This window comes from Somniosus microcephalus, unplaced genomic scaffold (assembly GCF_052327205.1).
Source record: "Somniosus microcephalus isolate GS21.2 unplaced genomic scaffold, FLI_Smic_1.0 unresolved_chr2, whole genome shotgun sequence".
NCBI lineage: Eukaryota > Metazoa > Chordata > Chondrichthyes > Squaliformes > Somniosidae > Somniosus > Somniosus microcephalus.
The window spans coordinates 7,284,682-7,307,167 of NW_028225180.1; the positions used below are offsets into that span (position 1 = coordinate 7,284,682).

A 22,486-nucleotide genomic window follows, 5' to 3' on the forward strand; every position below is an offset into this window, starting at 1 on the left:
CACCTTTAAGAGAACTATTTTAGGTGTGGCACTACTTTATCTTGGCTGCTGTATACTGTAATACCGACGGTGACCACACTGGTATATAAGTGCTGTGTCAGGATTTATTGGGCAGATTCGCCCTGACCTTCGAATAGTAAAGTCCTGTTAAAGTTACTCTTGTAGTCTGTGTATTAATTCGCCATAATACCTACAGACTTTACACCTTCCCACTGTCCGGGACCCCAAACACCCCTTCCAGATGAAACAGCGAATTACTTGTACTTCTTGAAATCTAGTATACTGTATTCGCTGCTCACGATGCGGTCTCCTCTACATTGGGGAGACCTTTCGCAGATTGGGCGACCGCTTTGCGGAACACCTCCGCTCAGTCCGATAGGGTGACCCCGAGCTTCCGGTCACCTGTCACTTTAATTCTCCGCTCCACTCCCACTCTGATCTCACCGACCTCGGCCTCTCGCATTGTTCCAATGAAGCTCAGCCTAAGCTCGAGGAACAGCACCTCATCCTTCGATTGGGCACTTTACAGCCTGCCGGACTCAACATTGAGTTCAACAATTTCAGACCATAACCTCTTTCCCCATTTTTTTTCTCTCTCTCTCACATGGCAGCTGTCGATGATTCCGCTATTGTCATTTACACCTCATTTAGACCCATCTTTTGTTTCTTAACTTGTCCCATTACCATCTCCTTTTGCCTTTCACCATCATTCCTTTTTTCACTTAATCTCTCCTGCCTTCCACCCTATCACAGACCTTCCCTTTTGTTCTTTCCTCCCCTCCCTCCTCTCCCTGCCCCTGCACCTGCTTAAAAACCTGTTCCATCTCCAACTTTTTCCAGTTCTGACGAAGGGTCACAGACCTGAAACGTTAACTCGGTTTCTCTCTCCACAGATGCTGCCTGACCTGCTGAGCGTTTCCAGCATTTCCTGTTCTGATTTCAAATTTCCAGCATCCACAGTATTTTGCTTTTGTATTAGTGTTTTTATTTTGGTTTGTCAAGTAATCAGCTGGAGCAATGGCCACGGAACTCACGCCTCAGGTTGACAGACGTGGTTCCTGAGCTGTGTGAATCCCGTGGCCGTGTACGGAAATTTAAAAAGTAGGGAGGGAAAGGCTCTTAAGTGCCTGTAAAGTACCTAATAATGATACACCCGGAGTACTGTGTATAATTTTGGTCTCCTTACCTAAGGAAGGATATACTTGCCATAGAGGGAGTGCAACGAAGGTTCACGAGATTGATTGCTGGGATGGCGGGACTGTCGTATGAGAAGAGATTGAGTAAACTAGGCCTGTATTCTCTTGAATTCAGAAGAATGAGGGGAGATCTCATTGAAGCATACAAAATTATTACAGGGCTTGATAGGGTGGATGCTGGGAGAAAGTTTCCCTTGGCTGGGGAGTCTAGAACCAGGGGCCACAGCCTCAGGATAAAGGGTAGGCCATTCAGGACTGAGATGAGAAGAAATTTCTTCACACAGAGGGTGGTGAATCTTTGGAATTCTCTACCCCAGAGGGCTGTGGAGGCTCAGTCATTGGGTATATTCAAAACAGAAGTCGATAGATTTCTGACTAGTGAGGGCATCAAGGGATGCGGCGATAGGGCCGGTGAATGGAGTTGAGGCAGAAGATCAGCCATGATCTCATTGAATGGCAGAGCAGGCTCAAAGGGCCGAATGGCCTACTCCTGCTCCAATTCCTTATGTTCTTATTTCAATTGGGTCTCCCCTACCCCCCCCCCCCACTGCCCCCCCCCACCCCTTGCAGCTGCAGGTTGGGTCGGCTCCACGCTGACAGATGCACCCGTGGGTAAGGCCCGTGGGAGCGAGGAACCCGCTGTCAAATAAAAACCCCAACTTTCCCACCCGAACCGCCACCGATCATGCCCGCTACCACCTCGGAAAATTCAGCCCAATGGCTTTGGCCTTCCCAACATCAGAAATATGAGCAGGAGTAGGCCATACGGCCCCTCGAGCCTGCTCCGCCATTCAATAAGATCATGGCTGATCTTCTACTTCAGCCCGATCCCTATATACCTCGATTCCCTGAGAGTCCAAAAATCAATCGATCTCCATCTTGAATATGCTCAACGGCTCAGCATCCACAGCCCTCTGGGGTAGAGAATTCCAAAGATTGACAACCCTCTGAGTGAAGAAATTTCTCCTCCTCTCAGTCCTAAAAGGCTGACCCCTTATCCTGAGACTATGACCCCTGGTTCTGGACTCTCCAGCCCGGGAAAAAACAGCCTCTCGGCATCTACCTTGTCAAGCTCTCTAGGATTTTATACATTTCACGGCCTCTCACGGAGCCTGGTGAGTGGGGGAAATATCCTGCCGTATTTATTCAGGGTCTCACGGAGCTTGGTGACTGGGGGTGAATATCCTGCAGTATTTATTCAGCGTCTCTCACAGAGTCTGGTGAGTGAGGGTGAATATCCTGCAGTATTTATTCAGGATCTCACAGAGTCTGGTGAGTGAGGGTGAATATCCTGCAGTATTTATTCAGGGTCACAGAGTCTGGTGAGTGAGGGTGAATATCCTGCAGTATTTATTCAGGGTCACACAGAGTCTGGTGAGTGAGGGTGAATATCCTGCAGTATTTATTCAGGGTCACAGAGCCTGGTGAGTGAGGGTGAATATCCTGCAGTATTTATTCAGGGTCACAGAGTCTGGTGAGTGAGGGTGAATATCCTGCAGTATTTATTCAGGGTCACAGAGTCTGGTGAGTGAGGGTGAATATCCTGCAGTATTTATTCAGGGTCACAGAGTCTGGTGAGTGAGGGTGAATATCCTGCAGTATTTATTCAGGGTCACAGAGTCTGGTGAGTGAGGGTGAATATCCTGCAGTATTTATTCAGGGTCACAGAGTCTGGTGAGTGAGGGTGAATATCCTGCAGTATTTATTCAGGGTCTCACAGAGTCTGGTGAGTGAGGGTGAATATCCTGCAGTATTTATTCAGGGTCTCACAGAGTCTGGTGAGTGAGGGTGAATATCCTGCAGTATTTATTCAGGGTCTCACAGAGTCTGGTGAGTGAGGGTGAATATCCTGCAGTATTTATTCAGGGTCACAGAGTCTGGTGAGTGAGGGTGAATATCCTGCAGTATTTATTCAGGGTCACAGAGTCTGGTTAGTGAGGGTGAATATCCTGCAGTATTTATTCAGGGTCACAAGAGTCTGGTGAGTGAGGGTGAATATCCTGCAGTATTTATTCAGGGTCACAGAGTCTGGTTAGTGAGGGTGAATATCCTGCAGTATTTATTCAGGGTCTCACAGAGTCTGGTGAGTGAGGGTGAATATCCTGGAGTATTTATTCAGGGTCACAGAGTCTGGTGAGTGAGGGTGAATATCCTGGAGTATTTATTCAGGGTCACAGAGTCTGGTGAGTGAGGGTGAATATCCTGCAGTATTTATTCAGGGTCTCACACAGTCTGGTGAGTGAGGGTGAATATCCTGCAGTATTTATTCAGGATCTCACACAGTCTGGTGAGTGAGGGTGAATATCCTGCAGTATTTATTCAGGGTCACAGAGTCTGGTGAGTGAGGGTGAATATCCTGCAGTATGAACGACTATCGACCTGTCGCACTTACACCCATCATAATGAAGTGTTTCGAGAGACTGGTCTTAGCTCACATCAAAGCCAGTGTTCCTGCCTCTCTTGACCAACACCAGTTTGCCTATCGTGCAAACAGATCAACGGAGAATGCAATCACAACTGCTCTACACTCGGCACTGAATCACTTAGATGGTAAGGAGACCTACATCAGAATGTTGTTCATAGACTACAGCTCAGCATTCAACACTATCGTCCCCAACAAGCTGGCCACCAAACTCCAAACTCTTGGCCTGAACACTTCCCTCTGCAACTGGACCCTGGACTTCCTAACAAACAGACCCCAGTCTGTCAAATTAGGCAACCACACCTCCCCCCGCCTGACCCTGAACACGGGGGCCCCACAAGGATGTGTGCTGAGCCCCCTCCTCTACTCCTTCTTCACCCACGACTGTGTGGCTGTTCATGGTTCCAACACCATCATCAAGTTTGCGGATGACACCACGGTAGTAGGCCAGATCACCAACAACGATGAGTCAGCCTACAGGGAGGAGGTCCAGCATCTCGTGAAGTGGTGCGCCGATAACAACCTGGCCCTTAACACCAAGAAAACAAAAGAAATCATTGTGGACTTCAGGAAGTCCAAAGGCGGAAGTCACACCCCCATCCACATCAATGGGGCTGTGGTGGAAAGGGTGGACAGCTTTAAGTTCCTCGGAGTCCACATCACGGAAGACCTCTCCTGGTCCCTCAACACCTCCTCTCTGGTGAAGAAGGCCCAGCAGCGCCTATATTTCCTAAGGAGGCTGAAGGGATGTAATCTGTCACCCCCGATCCTCTCTAACTTTTACCGCTGCACAATAGAGAGCATCCTGACAAACTGTATCACAGTATGGTACGGCAGCTGTAGCTACTGTGACCGGAAAGCCCTGCAGCAGGTAGTCAAAACTGCCCAACGCATTACCGGCACCCGGCTACCGACCATAGAGCACATATACCAGAAACGCTGTCTACGGAGATCACGGTCCAGCATCAAAGACCCTACCCACCCCAGCCACAGTCTGTTCGCCCTCCTGCCATCTGGGAGACGCTACCGATGCATTCGCACCCGTACGACCAGATTTAGGAACAGCTTCTTTCCCAGGGCTGTCATCCTACTGAACTCCACAAATAAACACTAAAGCCTGCACATCTGCCAATGCACTTTATTATGTTTATGTTAATATATTACAAGCCAAATGTATGTTGAATGTTTAAATGTCTTAATCCAAATGTACACTCTCGGGAGCCGCAAGCCTACATTTCGTTGTACTGCACTTGTGCACTAACAATGACAATAAAGTTGATTTGATTTTTGACTTGTATTTATTCAGGATCACACAGAGTCTGGTGAGTGAGGGTGAATATCCTGCAGTATTTATTCAGGGTCACACAGAGTCTGGTGAGTGAGGGTGAATATCCTGCAGTATTTATTCAGGATCACACAGAGTCTGGTGAGTGAGGGTGAATATCCTGCAGTATTTATTCAGGGTCACACAGAGTCTGGTGAGTGAGGGTGAATATCCTGCAGTATTTATTCAGGGTCTCACAGAGTCTGGTGAGTGAGGGTGAATATCCTGCAGTATTTATTCAGGGTCTCAGAGTCTGGTGAGTGAGGGTGAATATCCTGCAGTATTTATTCAGGGTCACACAGAGTCTGGTGAGTGAGGGTGAATATCCTGCAGTATTTATTCAGGGTCACACAGAGTCTGGTGAGTGAGGGTGAATATCCTGCAGTATTTATTCAGAGTCTCACAGAGTCTGGTGAGTGAGGGTGAATATCCTGCAGTATTTATTCAGGGTCTCAGAGTCTGGTGAGTGAGGGTGAATATCCTGCAGTATTTATTCAGGGTCTCACAGAGTCTGGTGAGTGAGGGTGAATATCCTGCAGTATTTATTCAGGGTCTCACAGAGTCTGGTGAGTGAGGGTGAATATCCTGCAGTATTTATTCAGGGTCACACAGAGTCTGGTGAGTGAGGGTGAATATCCTGCAGTATTTATTCAGGGTCTCACAGAGTCTGGTGAGTGAGGGTGAATATCCTGCAGTATTTATTCAGGGTCACAGAGTCTGGTGAGTGAGGGTGAATATCCTGCAGTATTTATTCAGGGTCTCAGAGTCTGGTGAGTGAGGGTGAATATCCTGCAGTATTTATTCAGGGTCTGTCACAGAGTCTGGTGAGTGAGGGTGAATATCCTGCAGTATTTATTCAGGGTCTCAGAGTCTGGTGAGTGAGGGTGAATATCCTGCAGTATTTATTCAGGGTCTCACAGAGTCTGGTGAGTGAGGGTGAATATCCTGCAGTATTTATTCAGGGTCACAGAGTCTGGTGAGTGAGGGTGAATATCCTGCAGTATTTATTCAGGGTCTCACAGAGACTGGTGAGTGAGGGTGAATATCCTGCAGTATTTATTCAGGGTCTCACAGAGTCTGGTGAGTGAGGGTGAATATCCTGCAGTATTTATTCAGGGTCACAGAGTCTGGTGAGTGAGGGTGAATATCCTGCAGTATTTATTCAGGGTCTGTCACAGAGTCTGGTGAGTGAGGGTGAATATCCTGCAGTATTTATTCAGGGTCACAGAGTCTGGTGAGTGAGGGTGAATATCCTGCAGTATTTATTCAGGGTCACAGAGTCTGGTGAGTGAGGGTGAATATCCTGCAGTATTTATTCAGGGTCTGTCACAGAGTCTGGTGAGTGAGGGTGAATATCCTGCAGTATTTATTCAGGGTCACAGAGTCTGGTGAGTGAGGGTGAATATCCTGCAGTATTTATTCAGGGTCACAGAGTCTGGTGAGTGAGGGTGAATATCCTGCAGTATTTATTCAGGGTCACACAGAGTCTGGTGAGTGAGGGTGAATATCCTGCAGTATTTATTCAGGGTCACAGAGTCTGGTGAGTGAGGGTGAATATCCTGCAGTGTTTATTCAGTGTCTCACAGAGTCTGGTGAGTGAGAGTGAATATCCTGCAGTATTTATTCAGGGTCACAGAGTCTGGTGAGTGAGGGTGAATATCCTGCAGTATTTATTCAGGGTCACAGAGTCTGGTGAGTGAGGGTGAATATCCTGCAGTATTTATTCAGGGTCACACAGAGTCTGGTGAGTGAGGGTGAATATCCTGCAGTGTTTATTCAGGGTCACAGAGTCTGGTGAGTGAGGGTGAATATCCTGCAGTATTTATTCAGGGTCTGTCACAGAGTCTGGTGAGTGAGGGTGAATATCCTGCAGTATTTATTCAGGGTCTCACAGAGTCTGGTGAGTGAGGGTGAATATCCTGCAGTATTTATTCAGGGTCACAGAGTCTGGTGAGTGAGGGTGAATATCCTGCAGTATTTATTCAGGGTCACACAGAGTCTGGTGGGTGAGGGTGAATATCCTGCAGTATTTATTCAGGGTCTGTCACAGAGTCTGGTGAGTGAGGGTGAATATCCTGCAGTATTTATTCAGGGTCTCACAGAGTCTGGTGAGTGAGGGTGAATATCCTGCAGTATTTATTCAGGGTCACAGAGTCTGGTGAGTGAGGGTGAATATCCTGCAGTATTTATTCAGGGTCACAGAGTCTGGTGAGTGAGGGTGAATATCCTGCAGTATTTATTCAGGGTCTCAGAGTCTGGTGAGTGAGGGTGAATATCCTGCAGTATTTATTCAGGGTCACAGAGTCTGGTGAGTGAGGGTGAATATCCTGCAGTATTTATTCAGGGTCACAGAGTCTGGTGAGTGAGGGTGAATATCCTGCAGTATTTATTCAGGGTCACAGAGTCTGGTGAGTGAGGGTGAATATCCTGCAGTATTTATTCAGGGTCACAGAGTCTGGTGAGTGAGGGTGAATATCCTGCAGTATTTATTCAGGGTCTCACAGAGTCTGGTGAGTGAGGGTGAATATCCTGCAGTATTTATTCAGGGTCTCAGAGTCTGGTGAGTGAGGGTGAATATCCTGCAGTATTTATTCAGGGTCTGTCACAGAGTCTGGTGAGTGAGGGTGAATATCCTGCAGTATTTATTCAGGGTCACAGAGTCTGGTGAGTGAGGGTGAATATCCTGCAGTATTTATTCAGGGTCACAGAGTCTGGTGAGTGAGGGTGAATATCCTGCAGTATTTATTCAGGGTCTCACAGAGTCTGGTGAGTGAGGGTGAATATCCTGCAGTATTTATTCAGGGTCACAGAGTCTGGTGAGTGAGGGTGAATATCCTACAGTATTTATTCAGGGTCTCTCAGAGTCTGGTGTGTGAGGGTGAATATCCTGCAGTATTTATTCAGGGTCACAGAGTCTGGTGAGTGAGGGTGAATATCCTGCAGTATTTATTCAGGGTCACAGAGTCTGGTGAGTGAGGGTGAATATCCTGCAGTATTTATTCAGGGTCACACAGAGTCTGGTGAGTGAGGGTGAATATCCTGCAGTATTTATTCAGGGTCACAGAGTCTGGTGAGTGAGGGGGAATATCCTGCAGTATTTATTCAGGGTCACAGAGTCTGGTGAGTGAGGGTGAATATCCTGCAGTATTTATTCAGGGTCACAGAGTCTGGTGAGTGAGGGTGAATATCCTGCAGTATTTATTCAGGGTCACACAGAGTCTGGTGAGTGAGGGTGAATATCCTGCAGTATTTATTCAGGGTCACAGAGTCTGGTGAGTGAGGGTGAATATCCTGCAGTATTTATTCAGGGTCTCACAGAGTCTGGTGAGTGAGGGTGAATATCCTGCAGTATTTATTCAGGGTCACACAGAGTCTGGTGAGTGAGGGTGAATATCCTGCAGTATTTATTCAGGGTCACACAGAGTCTGGTGAGTGAGGGTGAATATCCTGCAGTATTTATTCAGGGTCACAGAGTCTGGTGAGTGAGGGTGAATATCCTGCAGTATTTATTCAGGGTCTGTCACAGAGTCTGGTGAGTGAGGGTGAATATCCTGCAGTATTTATTCAGGGTCACACAGAGTCTGGTGAGTGAGGGTGAATATCCTGCAGTATTTATTCAGGGTCACACAGAGTCTGGTGAGTGAGGGTGAATATCCTGCAGTATTTATTCAGGGTCACAGAGTCTGGTGAGTGAGGGTGAATATCCTGCAGTATTTATTCAGGGTCTCACAGAGTCTGGTGAGTGAGGGTGAATATCCTGCAGTATTTATTCAGGGTCACACAGAGTCTGGTGAGTGAGGGTGAATATCCTGCAGTATTTATTCAGGGTCACAGAGTCTGGTGAGTGAGGGTGAATATCCTGCAGTATTTATTCAGGGTCACACAGAGTCTGGTGAGTGAGGGTGAATATCCTGCAGTATTTATTCAGGGTCTGTCACAGAGTCTGGTGAGTGAGGGTGAATATCCTGCAGTATTTATTCAGGGTCACACAGAGTCTGGTGAGTGAGGGTGAATATCCTGCAGTATTTATTCAGGGTCACAGAGTCTGGTGAGTGAGGGTGAATATCCTGCAGTATTTATTCAGGGTCACAGAGTCTGGTGAGTGAGGGTGAATATCCTGCAGTATTTATTCAGGGTCACAGAGTCTGGTGAGTGAGGGTGAATATCCTGCAGTATTTATTCAGGGTCTCACAGAGTCTGGTGAGTGAGGGTGAATATCCTGCAGTATTTATTCAGGGTCACACAGAGTCTGGTGAGTGAGGGTGAATATCCTGCAGTATTTATTCAGGGTCACAGAGTCTGGTGAGTGAGGGTGAATATCCTGCAGTATTTATTCAGGGTCACAGAGTCTGGTGAGTGAGGGTGAATATCCTGCAGTATTTATTCAGGGTCACAGAGTCTGGTGAGTGAGGGTGAATATCCTGCAGTATTTATTCAGGGTCACAGAGTCTGGTGAGTGAGGGTGAATATCCTGCAGTATTTATTCAGGGTCACACAGAGTCTGGTGAGTGAGGGTGAATATCCTGCAGTATTTATTCAGGGTCTGTCACAGAGTCTGGTGAGTGAGGGTGAATATCCTGCAGTATTTATTCAGGGTCACAGAGTCTGGTGAGTGAGGGTGAATATCCTGCAGTATTTATTCAGGGTCACACAGAGTCTGGTGAGTGAGGGTGAATATCCTGCAGTATTTATTCAGGGTCACACAGAGTCTGGTGAGTGAGGGTGAATATCCTGCAGTATTTATTCAGGGTCTGTCACAGAGTCTGGTGAGTGAGGGTGAATATCCTGCAGTATTTATTCAGGGTCACACAGAGTCTGGTGAGTGAGGGTGAATATCCTGCAGTATTTATTCAGGGTCTGTCACAGAGTCTGGTGAGTGAGGGTGAATATCCTGCAGTATTTATTCAGGGTCTGTCACAGAGTCTGGTGAGTGAGGGTGAATATCCTGCAGTATTTATTCAGGGTCTCAGAGTCTGGTGAGTGAGGGTGAATATCCTGCAGTATTTATTCAGGGTCACACAGAGTCTGGTGAGTGAGGGTGAATATCCTGCAGTATTTATTCAGGGTCTCACAGAGTCTGGTGAGTGAGGGTGAATATCCTGCAGTATTTATTCAGGGTCTCACAGAGTCTGGTGAGTGAGGGTGAATATCCTGCAGTATTTATTCAGGGTCTCAGAGTCTGGTGAGTGAGGGTGAATATCCTGCAGTATTTATTCAGGGTCTCACAGAGTCTGGTGAGTGAGGGTGAATATCCTGCAGTATTTATTCAGGGTCACAGAGTCTGGTGAGTGAGGGTGAATATCCTGCAGTATTTATTCAGGGTCACACAGAGTCTGGTGAGTGAGGGTGAATATCCTGCAGTATTTATTCAGGGTCACAGAGTCTGGTGAGTGAGGGTGAATATCCTGCAGTATTTATTCAGGGTCACAGAGTCTGGTGAGTGAGGGTGAATATCCTGCAGTATTTATTCAGGGTCACACAGAGTCTGGTGAGTGAGGGTGAATATCCTGCAGTATTTATTCAGGGTCTCACAGAGTCTGGTGAGTGAGGGTGAATATCCTGCCGTATTTATTCAGGGTCTCACAGAGTCTGGTGAGTGAGGGTGAATATCCTGCAGTATTTATTCAGGGTCTCAGAGTCTGGTGAGTGAGGGTGAATATCCTGCTGTATTTATTCAGGGTCACAGAGTCTGGTGAGTGAGGGTGAATATCCTGCAGTATTTATTCAGGGTCACAGAGTCTGGTGAGTGAGGGTGAATATCCTGCAGTATTTATTCAGGGTCACAGAGTCTGGTGAGTGAGGGTGAATATCCTGCAGTATTTATTCAGGGTCTCACAGAGTCTGGTGAGTGAGGGTGAATATCCTGCAGTATTTATTCAGGGTCTCAGAGTCTGGTGAGTGAGGGTGAATATCCTGCAGTATTTATTCAGGGTCTCACATAGTCTGGTGAGTGAGGGTGAATATCCTGCAGTATTTATTCAGGGTCTCACAGAGTCTGGTGAGTGAGGGTGAATATCCTGCAGTATTTATTCAGGGTCTCAGAGTCTGGTGAGTGAGGGTGAATATCCTGCTGTATTTATTCAGGGTCACAGAGTCTGGTGAGTGAGGGTGAATATCCTGCAGTATTTATTCAGGGTCACAGAGTCTGGTGAGTGAGGGTGAATATCCTGCAGTATTTATTCAGGGTCACAGAGTCTGGTGAGTGAGGGTGAATATCCTGCAGTATTTATTCAGGGTCTGTCACAGAGTCTGGTGAGTGAGGGTGAATATCCTGCAGTATTTATTCAGGGTCACAGAGTCTGGTGAGTGAGGGTGAATATCCTGCAGTATTTATTCAGGGTCACAGAGTCTGGTGAGTGAGGGTGAATATCCTGCAGTATTTATTCAGGGTCTGTCACAGAGTCTGGTGAGTGAGGGTGAATATCCTGCAGTATTTATTCAGGGTCACAGAGTCTGGTGAGTGAGGGTGAATATCCTGCAGTATTTATTCAGGGTCACAGAGTCTGGTGAGTGAGGGTGAATATCCTGCAGTATTTATTCAGGGTCACAGAGTCTGGTGAGTGAGGGTGAATATCCTGCAGTGTTTATTCAGGGTCACACAGAGTCTGGTGAGTGAGGGTGAATATCCTGCAGTGTTTATTCAGGGTCACAGAGTCTGGTGAGTGAGGGTGAATATCCTGCAGTATTTATTCAGGGTCACACAGAGTCTGGTGGGTGAGGGTGAATATCCTGCAGTATTTATTCAGGGTCACAGAGTCTGGTGAGTGAGGGTGAATATCCTGCAGTATTTATTCAGGGTCACAGAGTCTGGTGAGTGAGGGTGAATATCCTGCAGTATTTATTCAGGGTCACAGAGTCTGGTGAGTGAGGGTGAATATCCTGCAGTATTTATTCAGGGTCTCAGAGTCTGGTGAGTGAGGGTGAATATCCTGCAGTATTTATTCAGGGTCACAGAGTCTGGTGAGTGAGGGTGAATATCCTGCAGTATTTATTCAGGGTCACAGAGTCTGGTGAGTGAGGGTGAATATCCTGCAGTATTTATTCAGGGTCACAGAGTCTGGTGAGTGAGGGTGAATATCCTGCAGTATTTATTCAGGGTCACAGAGTCTGGTGAGTGAGGGTGAATATCCTGCAGTATTTATTCAGGGTCTCACAGAGTCTGGTGAGTGAGGGTGAATATCCTGCAGTATTTATTCAGGGTCACACAGAGTCTGGTGAGTGAGGGTGAATATCCTGCAGTATTTATTCAGGGTCACAGAGTCTGGTGAGTGAGGGTGAATATCCTGCAGTATTTATTCAGGGTCACAGAGTCTGGTGAGTGAGGGTGAATATCCTGCAGTATTTATTCAGGGTCTCACAGAGTCTGGTGAGTGAGGGTGAATATCCTACAGTATTTATTCAGGGTCTCTCAGAGTCTGGTGTGTGAGGGTGAATATCCTGCAGTATTTATTCAGGGTCACAGAGTCTGGTGAGTGAGGGTGAATATCCTGCAGTATTTATTCAGGGTCACAGAGTCTGGTGAGTGAGGGTGAATATCCTGCAGTATTTATTCAGGGTCACACAGAGTCTGGTGAGTGAGGGTGAATATCCTGCAGTATTTATTCAGGGTCACAGAGTCTGGTGAGTGAGGGGGAATATCCTGCAGTATTTATTCAGGGTCACAGAGTCTGGTGAGTGAGGGTGAATATCCTGCAGTATTTATTCAGGGTCACAGAGTCTGGTGAGTGAGGGTGAATATCCTGCAGTATTTATTCAGGGTCACACAGAGTCTGGTGAGTGAGGGTGAATATCCTGCAGTATTTATTCAGGGTCTCACAGAGTCTGGTGAGTGAGGGTGAATATCCTGCAGTATTTATTCAGGGTCACAGAGTCTGGTGAGTGAGGGTGAATATCCTGCAGTATTTATTCAGGGTCACACAGAGTCTGGTGAGTGAGGGTGAATATCCTGCAGTATTTATTCAGGGTCTGTCACAGAGTCTGGTGAGTGAGGGTGAATATCCTGCAGTATTTATTCAGGGTCTCTCACAGAGTCTGGTGAGTGAGGGTGAATATCCTGCAGTATTTATTCAGGGTCACACAGAGTCTGGTGAGTGAGGGTGAATATCCTGCAGTATTTATTCAGGGTCACAGAGTCTGGTGAGTGAGGGTGAATATCCTGCAGTATTTATTCAGGGTCTCACAGAGTCTGGTGAGTGAGGGTGAATATCCTGCAGTATTTATTCAGGGTCACACAGAGTCTGGTGAGTGAGGGTGAATATCCTGCAGTATTTATTCAGGGTCACAGAGTCTGGTGAGTGAGGGTGAATATCCTGCAGTATTTATTCAGGGTCACACAGAGTCTGGTGAGTGAGGGTGAATATCCTGCAGTATTTATTCAGGGTCTGTCACAGAGTCTGGTGAGTGAGGGTGAATATCCTGCAGTATTTATTCAGGGTCACACAGAGTCTGGTGAGTGAGGGTGAATATCCTGCAGTATTTATTCAGGGTCACACAGAGTCTGGTGAGTGAGGGTGAATATCCTGCAGTATTTATTCAGGGTCACAGAGTCTGGTGAGTGAGGGTGAATATCCTGCAGTATTTATTCAGGGTCTCACAGAGTCTGGTGAGTGAGGGTGAATATCCTGCAGTATTTATTCAGGGTCACACAGAGTCTGGTGAGTGAGGGTGAATATCCTGCAGTATTTATTCAGGGTCACAGAGTCTGGTGAGTGAGGGTGAATATCCTGCAGTATTTATTCAGGGTCACACAGAGTCTGGTGAGTGAGGGTGAATATCCTGCAGTATTTATTCAGGGTCTGTCACAGAGTCTGGTGAGTGAGGGTGAATATCCTGCAGTATTTATTCAGGGTCACAGAGTCTGGTGAGTGAGGGTGAATATCCTGCAGTATTTATTCAGGGTCACACAGAGTCTGGTGAGTGAGGGTGAATATCCTGCAGTATTTATTCAGGGTCACACAGAGTCTGGTGAGTGAGGGTGAATATCCTGCAGTATTTATTCAGGGTCTGTCACAGAGTCTGGTGAGTGAGGGTGAATATCCTGCAGTATTTATTCAGGGTCACACAGAGTCTGGTGAGTGAGGGTGAATATCCTGCAGTATTTATTCAGGGTCTCACAGAGTCTGGTGAGTGAGGGTGAATATCCTGCAGTATTTATTCAGGGTCTGTCACAGAGTCTGGTGAGTGAGGGTGAATATCCTGCAGTATTTATTCAGGGTCTCAGAGTCTGGTGAGTGAGGGTGAATATCCTGCAGTATTTATTCAGGGTCACACAGAGTCTGGTGAGTGAGGGTGAATATCCTGCAGTATTTATTCAGGGTCTGTCACAGAGTCTGGTGAGTGAGGGTGAATATCCTGCAGTATTTATTCAGGGTCACACAGAGTCTGGTGAGTGAGGGTGAATATCCTGCAGTATTTATTCAGGGTCTCACAGAGTCTGGTGAGTGAGGGTGAATATCCTGCAGTATTTATTCAGGGTCTCACAGAGTCTGGTGAGTGAGGGTGAATATCCTGCAGTATTTATTCAGGGTCACAGAGTCTGGTGAGTGAGGGTGAATATCCTGCAGTATTTATTCAGGGTCACACAGAGTCTGGTGAGTGAGGGTGAATATCCTGCAGTATTTATTCAGGGTCACAGAGTCTGGTGAGTGAGGGTGAATATCCTGCAGTATTTATTCAGGGTCACAGAGTCTGGTGAGTGAGGGTGAATATCCTGCAGTATTTATTCAGGGTCTCAGAGTCTGGTGAGTGAGGGTGAATATCCTGCAGTATTTATTCAGGGTCACACAGAGTCTGGTGAGTGAGGGTGAATATCCTGCAGTATTTATTCAGGGTCTCACAGAGTCTGGTGAGTGAGGGTGAATATCCTGCAGTATTTATTCAGGGTCACACAGAGTCTGGTGAGTGAGGGTGAATATCCTGCAGTATTTATTCAGGGTCTCACAGAGTCTGGTGAGTGAGGGTGAATATCCTGCAGTATTTATTCAGGGTCTCAGAGTCTGGTGAGTGAGGGTGAATATCCTGCTGTATTTATTCAGGGTCACAGAGTCTGGTGAGTGAGGGTGAATATCCTGCAGTATTTATTCAGGGTCACAGAGTCTGGTGAGTGAGGGTGAATATCCTGCAGTATTTATTCAGGGTCACAGAGTCTGGTGAGTGAGGGTGAATATCCTGCAGTATTTATTCAGGGTCTCACAGAGTCTGGTGAGTGAGGGTGAATATCCTGCAGTATTTATTCAGGGTCTCAGAGTCTGGTGAGTGAGGGTGAATATCCTGCAGTATTTATTCAGGGTCTCACATAGTCTGGTGAGTGAGGGTGAATATCCTGCAGTATTTATTCAGGGTCTCACAGAGTCTGGTGAGTGAGGGTGAATATCCCGCAGTATTTATTCAGGGTCACACAGAGTCTGGTGAGTGAGGGTGAATATCCTGCAGTATTTATTCAGGGTCTCAGAGTCTGGTGAGTGAGGGTGAATATCCTGCAGTATTTATTCAGGGTCACAGAGTCTGGTGAGTGAGGGTGAATATCCTGCAGTATTTATTCAGGGTCACACAGAGTCTGGTGAGTGAGGGTGAATATCCTGCAGTATTTATTCAGGGTCACAGAGTCTGGTGAGTGAGGGTGAATATCCTGCAGTATTTATTCAGGGTCACAGAGTCTGGTGAGTGAGGGTGAATATCCTGCAGTATTTATTCAGGGTCACAGAGTCTGGTGAGTGAGGGTGAATATCCTGCAGTATTTATTCAGGGTCACAGAGTCTGGTGAGTGAGGGTGAATATCCTGCAGTATTTATTCAGGGTCTCACAGAGTCTGGTGAGTGAGGGTGAATATCCTGCAGTATTTATTCAGGGTCTCACAGAGTCTGGTGAGTGAGGGTGAATATCCTGCAGTATTTATTCAGGGTCACAGAGTCTGGTGAGTGAGGGTGAATATCCTGCAGTATTTATTCAGGGTCACAGAGTCTGGTGAGTGAGGGTGAATATCCTGCAGTATTTATTCAGGGTCACAGAGTCTGGTGAGTGAGGGTGAATATCCTGCAGTATTTATTCAGGGTCACAGAGTCTGGTGAGTGAGGGTGAATATCCTGCAGTATTTATTCAGGGTCACAGAGTCTGGTGAGTGAGGGTGAATATCCTGCAGTATTTATTCAGGGTCACACAGAGTCTGGTGAGTGAGGGTGAATATCCTGCAGTATTTATTCAGGGTCTCAGAGTCTGGTGAGTGAGGGTGAATATCCTGCAGTATTTATTCAGGGTCTCAGAGTCTGGTGAGTGAGGGTGAATATCCTGCAGTATTTATTCAGGGTCACAGAGTCTGGTGAGTGAGGGTGAATATCCTGCAGTATTTATTCAGGGTCACAGAGTCTGGTGAGTGAGGGTGAATATCCTGCAGTATTTATTCAGGGTCACAGAGTCTGGTGAGTGAGGGTGAATATCCTGCAGTATTTATTCAGGGTCACAGAGTCTGGTGAGTGAGGGTGAATATCCTGCAGTATTTATTCAGGGTCACAGAGTCTGGTGAGTGAGGGTGAATATCCTGCAGTATTTATTCAGGGTCACACAGAGTCTGGTGAGTGAGGGTGAATATCCTGCAGTATTTATTCAGGGTCTCACAGAGTCTGGTGAGTGAGGGTGAATATCCTGCAGTATTTATTCAGGGTCTCACAGAGTCTGGTGAGTGAGGGTGAATATCCTGCAGTATTTATTCAGGGTCACAGAGTCTGGTGAGTGAGGGTGAATATCCTGCAGTATTTATTCAGGGTCACAGAGTCTGGTGAGTGAGGGTGAATATCCTGCAGTATTTATTCAGGGTCTCTCAGAGTCTGGTGAGTGAGGGTGAATATCCTGCAGTATTTATTCAGGGTCACACAGAGTCTGGTGAGTGAGGGTGAATATCCTGCAGTATTTATTCAGGGTCACAGAGTCTGGTGAGTGAGGGTGAATATCCTGCAGTATTTATTCAGGGTCACAGAGTCTGGTGAGTGAGGGTGAATATCCTGCAGTATTTATTCAGGGTCACAGAGTCTGGTGAGTGAGGGTGAATATCCTGCAGTATTTATTCAGGGTCTCAGAGTCTGGTGAGTGAGGGTGAATATCCTGCAGTATTTATTCAGGGTCACAGAGTCTGGTGAGTGAGGGTGAATATCCTGCAGTACTTATTCAGGGTCTCTCAGGTACTGTAATCTCCCCCTACCCCCATTATATTTTCGAGCCCTTGTTAACGTGACAGTAAATGCGTGAGAAGTGATGTGACACCATCAATAAAATGGTAGGGGGGTGGGGAAGCACGGTGAATACACAGCAAAACACGAGGAAGGGAATATAACGGGACCAAGTGCAAACGAATTAATAAAAACCAACCTTTGTTGGGCGATGCAACGCCACATTTCGGAGGAGATTTACAAATGCAAGATCAGGAAGGGGTGGAGCAGATCAAACCATGCCCTGGTTTGGAATGCACCAGATCTGGTGCAGATGTTCACCACCACCCCCTCCCACATTGTGGATTCCGCCCCGCAATCTCCTCTGCACCATTTCTGTCGCGGGATTATTTCCGCATTTACAGTGTAAACGAGACACCCCGCACTTTCAAAGGCCAGGTTAATGTGTGTGTTTGTTTGCATGCATGCCTTTCTCGTCTTGAATTGTAAATGTTATTACATGTTATTGTTTGCATTGCTGCTGGTGAGACCTTGTCTCTTTCTCTGTCTGTCTGTGCGATGTGTGTGTGTGTGTGTATATTGTAAACGACTTACCTCAGATCCAATCATGAACCAATCCCCCGGTTCCTCCAGTTGGAATTTCACAGGCTTCAAGCCGAATGTTTTACTCGCCGCCATTGGGACAGGAGAGAGGGAGGGAAGGAGAAAAGGCGAAGGGAAAATAAAGAGAGAGAGAGGGAGAAAACGCAGGCAGAATCTTAATGAAAACCATCCACACCTCCAGCAAGGGAACACCCAGCCAATTGCAAGGCAGGCTGCATCTAACCACAGAGGACAAGGGAATCCAGCAGACTGCTTCAAGAACACACAGGCGAGCATCCCTGACACACCACCAATCCAATACAGTTTCAAATGGGATCTCACAGAGGGAGCGACAGCCCAATCACAGCAACTTGCATTTCTATAGTGCCTGAGTCAGAAGGTTGTGGGTTAGACTCCAACCCCATGCTCTCCCCGCACAACAATAGGAGCACCACACTCTCGGGGGGGCAGTACTGAGGGAGCGCCGCACTGTCGGGGGGGCAGTACTGAGGGAGCGCCGCACTGTCGGAGGGGCAGTACTGAGGGAGCGCCGCACTGTCGGAGGGGCAGTACTGAGGGAGCGCCGCACTGTCGGAGGGGCAGTGCTGAGGGAGCGCCGCACTGTCGGGGGGGCAGTACTGAGGGAGCGCTGCACTGTCGGAGGGTCAGTACTGAGGGAGTGCCGCACTGTCGGAGGGGCAGTACTGAGGGAGCGCTGCACTCTCGGGGGGGCAGTACTGAGGGAGCGCCGCACTGTCGGAGGGGCAGTACTGAGGGAGCGCCGCACTGTCGGGGGGGCAGTACTGAGGGAGCGCCGCACTGTCGGAGGGGCAGTACTGAGGGAGCGCTGCACTGTCGGAGGGTCAGTACTGAGGGAGCGCTGCACTCTCGGGGGGGCAGTACTGAGGGAGCGCCGCACTGTCGGAGGGTCAGTACTGAGGGAGCGCTGCACTCTCGGGGGGGCAGTACTGAGGGAGCGCCGCACTGTCGGGGGGGCAGTACTGAGGGAGCGCCGCACTGTTGGAGGGGCAGTACTGAGGGAGCGCCGCACTGTCGGAGGGGCAGTACTGAGGGAGCGCCGCACTGTTGGAGGGGCAGTACTGAGGGATCACTGCACTGTCTGAGGGGCAGTACTGAGGGATCACTGCACTGTCGGAGGGTCAGTACTGAGGGAGCGCTGCACTGTCGGGGGGGCAGTACTGAGGGAGCGCTGCACTGTCGGACGGGCAGTACTGAGGGAGCGCCGCACTGTCGGAGGGGCAGTACTGAGGGAGCGCCGCACTGTCGGAGGGGCAGTACTGAGGGAGCGCCGCACTGTCGGAGGGGCAGTACGTAGGGAGCGCCGCACTGTCGGAGGGGCAGTGCTGAGGGAGCGCCGCACTGTCGGAGGGTCAGTACTGAGGGAGCGCTGCACTCTCGGGGGGGCAGTACTGAGGGAGCGCTGCACTGTCGGAGGGGCAGTACTGAGGGAGAGCCGCACTGTCGGAGGGGCAGTACTGAGGGAGCGCCGCACTGTCGGAGGGGCAGTACTGAGGGAGCGCTGCACTGTCCAGGGGCAGTACTGAGGGAGCACCGCACTGTCGGAGGGGCAGTACTGAGGGAGCGCCGCACTGTCGGAGGGGCAGTACTGAGGGAGCACTGCACTGTCGGAGGGTCAGTACTGAGGGAGCGCTGCACTGTCGGAGGGGCAGTACTGAGGGAGCGCCGCACTGTCGGAGGGGCAGTACTGAGGGAGCGCCGCACTGTCGGAGGGGCAGTACTGAGGGAGCGCCGCACTGTCGGAGGGGCAGTACTGAGGGAGCGCCGCACTGTCGGAGGGGCAGTACTGAGGGAGCGCCGCACTGTCGGAGGGGCAGTGCTGAGGGAGCGCCGCATTGTCGGAGGGTCAGTACTGAGGGAGCGCTGCACTCTCGGGGGGGCAGTACTGAGGGAGCGCTGCACTGTCGGAGGGGCAGTACTGAGGGAGAGCCGCACTGTCGGAGGGGCAGTACTGAGGGAGCGCTGCACTGTCCAGGGGCAGTACTGAGGGAGCGCCGCACTGTCGGAGGGGCAGTACTGAGGGAGCGCCGCACTGTCGGAGGGGCAGTACTGAGGGAGCGCCGCACTGTCGGAGGGGCAGTACTGAGGGAACGCCGCACTGTCGGAGGGGCAGTACTGAGGGAGCGCCGCACTGTCGGAGGGGCAGTACTGAGGGAGCGCCGCACTGTCGGAGGGGCAGTGCTGAGGGAGCGCCGCACTGTCGGAGGGGCAGTACTGAGGGAGCGCCGCACTGTCGGAGGGGCAGTGCTGAGGGAGCGCCGCACTGTCGGAGGGGCAGTACTGAGGGAGCGCTGCACTGTCGGAGGGGTAGTACTGAGGGAGCGCTGCACTGTCCAGGGTCAGTACTGAGCGAGCGCTGCACTGTCCAGGGTCAGTACTAAGGGAGCGCTGCACTGTCGGAGGGGCAGTACTGAGGGAGCGCTGCACTGTCGGAGGGGTAGTACTGAGGGAGCGCTGCACTGTCCAGGGTCAGTACTGAGGGAGCGCTGCACCGTCAGAGGGTCAGTACTGAGGGAGCGCTGCACTGTCGGAGTGGCATACTGAGGGAGAGCCGCACTGTCGGAGGGGCAGTACTGAGGGAGCGCCGCACTGTCGGAGGGGCAGTGCTGAGGGAGCGCCGCACTGTCGGAGGGGCAGTACTGAGGGAGCGCCGCACTGTCGGAGGGGCAGTGCTGAGGGAGCGCCGCACTGTCGGAGGGGCAGTACTGAGGGAGCGCTGCACTGTCGGAGGGGTAGTACTGAGGGAGCGCTGCACCGTCCAGGGTCAGTACTGAGCGAGCGCTGCACTGTCCAGGGTCAGTACTAAGGGAGCGCTGCACTGTCGGAGGGGCAGTACTGAGGGAGCGCTGCACTGTCGGAGGGGTAGTACTGAGGGAGCGCTGCACTGTCCAGGGTCAGTACTGAGGGAGCGCTGCACCGTCAGAGGGGCAGTACTGAGGGAGCGCTGCACTGTCGGAGTGGCAGTACTGAGGGAGAGCCGCACTGTCGGAGGGTCAGTACTGAGGGAGTGCCACACTCTCGGGGCAGTACTGAGGGAGCGCTGCACTGTCGGAGGGGCAGTACTGAGGGAGAGCCGCACTGTCGGAGGGTCAGTACTGAGGGAGCGCTGCACTGTCGGAGGGGCAGTACTGAGGGAGAGCCGCACTGTCGGAGGGTCAGTACTGAGGGAGTGCTACACTGTCGGAGGGGTAGTAGTGAGGGAGAGCCGCACTGTCGGCGGGTCAGTACTGAGGGAGCGCCACACTCTCGGGGGGCAGTACTGAGGGAGAGCCGCACTGTCGGAGGGTCAGTACTGAGGGAGTGCCACACTATCGGGGGGCAGTACTGAGGGAGCGCCGCACTGTCCAGGGTCAGTACTGAGGGAGCGCTGCACTCTCGGGGGGCAGTACTGAGGGAGTGCCACACTGTCGGAGGGGTAGTACTAAGGGAGCGTTGAACTGTCCGAAGGGCACTACTGAGGGAGTGCTGCACTGTCGGAGGGGCAGTACTGAGGGAGCGCCGCACTGTCGGAGGGTCAGTACTGAGGGAGTGCCACACTCTCGGGGGGCAGTACTGAGGGAGTGCCACACTCTCGGGGGGCAGTACTGAGGGAGCGCCGCACTCTCGGGGGGCAGTACTGAGGGAGCGCCGCACTGTGAGACGGGCAGTACTGAGGGAGCGCTGCACTGTCGGTGGGGCAGTACTGAGGGAGCGCTGCACTGTGAGAGGGGCAGTACTGAGGGAGTGCTGCACTGTGAGACGGGCAGTACTGAGGGAGCGCTGCTCTGTCGGAGGGGCAGTACTGAGGGAGCGCTGCACTGTCGGAGGGGCAGTACTGAGGGAGCGCTGCACTGTCGGAGGGGCAGTACTGAGGGAGCGCTGCACTGTGAGAGGGGCAGTACTGAGGGAGCGCCACACTCTCGGGGGGCAGTGCTGAGGGAGCGCTGCACTCTCGGGGGGCAGTACTGAGGGAGTGCCACACTGTCGGAGGGTCAGTACTGAGGGAGTGCCACACTGTCCAGCGTCAGTACTGAGGGAGTGCCACACTCTCGGGGGGCAGTACTGAGGGAGTGCCACACTGTCGGAGGATCAGTACTGAGGGAGTGCCACACTCTCGGGGGCAGTACTGAGGGAGTGCCACACTCTCGGGGGGCAGTACTGAGAGAGCGCCGCACTGTCGGAGGGTCAGTACTGAGGGAGTGCCACACTCTCGGGGGGCAGTACTGAGGGAGTGCCACACTCTCGGGGGGCAGTACTGAGGGAGCGCCGCACTGTCGGAGGGTCAGTACTGAGGGAGTGCCACACTCTCGGGGGGCAGTACTGAGGGAGCGCCGCACTGTCCAGGGGCAGTACTGAGGGAGCTCCGCACTGTGAGAGGGGCAGTACTGAGGGAGCGCTGCACTGTCGGAGGGGCAGTACTGAGGGAGCGCTGCACTGTCGGAGGGGCAGTACTGAGGGAGCGCTGCACTGTGAGAGGGGCAGTACTGAGGGAGCGCTGCACTCTCGGGGGGCAGTACTGAGGGAGTGCCACACTGTCGGAGGGTCAGTACTGAGGGAGTGCCACACTGTCCAGCGTCAGTACTGAGGGAGTGCCACACTCTCGGGGGGCAGTACTGAAGGAGCGCCGCACTGTCCAGGATCAGGACTGAGGGAGTGCCACACTCTCTGGGGGCAGTACTGAGGGAGTGCCACACTCTCGGGGGGCAGTACTGAGAGAGCGCCGCACTGTCGGAGGGTCAGTACTGAGGGAGTGCCACACTCTCGGGGGGCAGTACTGAGGGAGCGC

The 22,486-nt window shown here is 50.6% G+C and overlaps 1 protein-coding gene across 4 annotated transcripts in view; it reads right to left on the bottom strand.

Moving 5' to 3' along the window:
- Window positions 1-22,486, bottom strand: part of LOC147092063 (SWI/SNF-related matrix-associated actin-dependent regulator of chromatin subfamily B member 1-like) — a 160,954-nt gene that overhangs the window by 132,811 nt on the left and 5,657 nt on the right. For 3 of the 4 annotated variants that reach the window (XM_085975801.1, XM_085975800.1, XM_085975802.1), the window contains exon 1: window positions 17,695-17,982. The exons of the other annotated variant lie outside the window; for it this stretch is intronic. In XM_085975801.1, coding sequence (XP_085831927.1) covers window positions 17,695-17,979 — 285 coding nt within the window. In that variant the 5' untranslated portion in view covers window positions 17,980-17,982. Of the gene's footprint in view, window positions 1-17,694; window positions 17,983-22,486 lie in introns of those variants that run through there. 4 annotated transcript variants of the gene reach the window in all.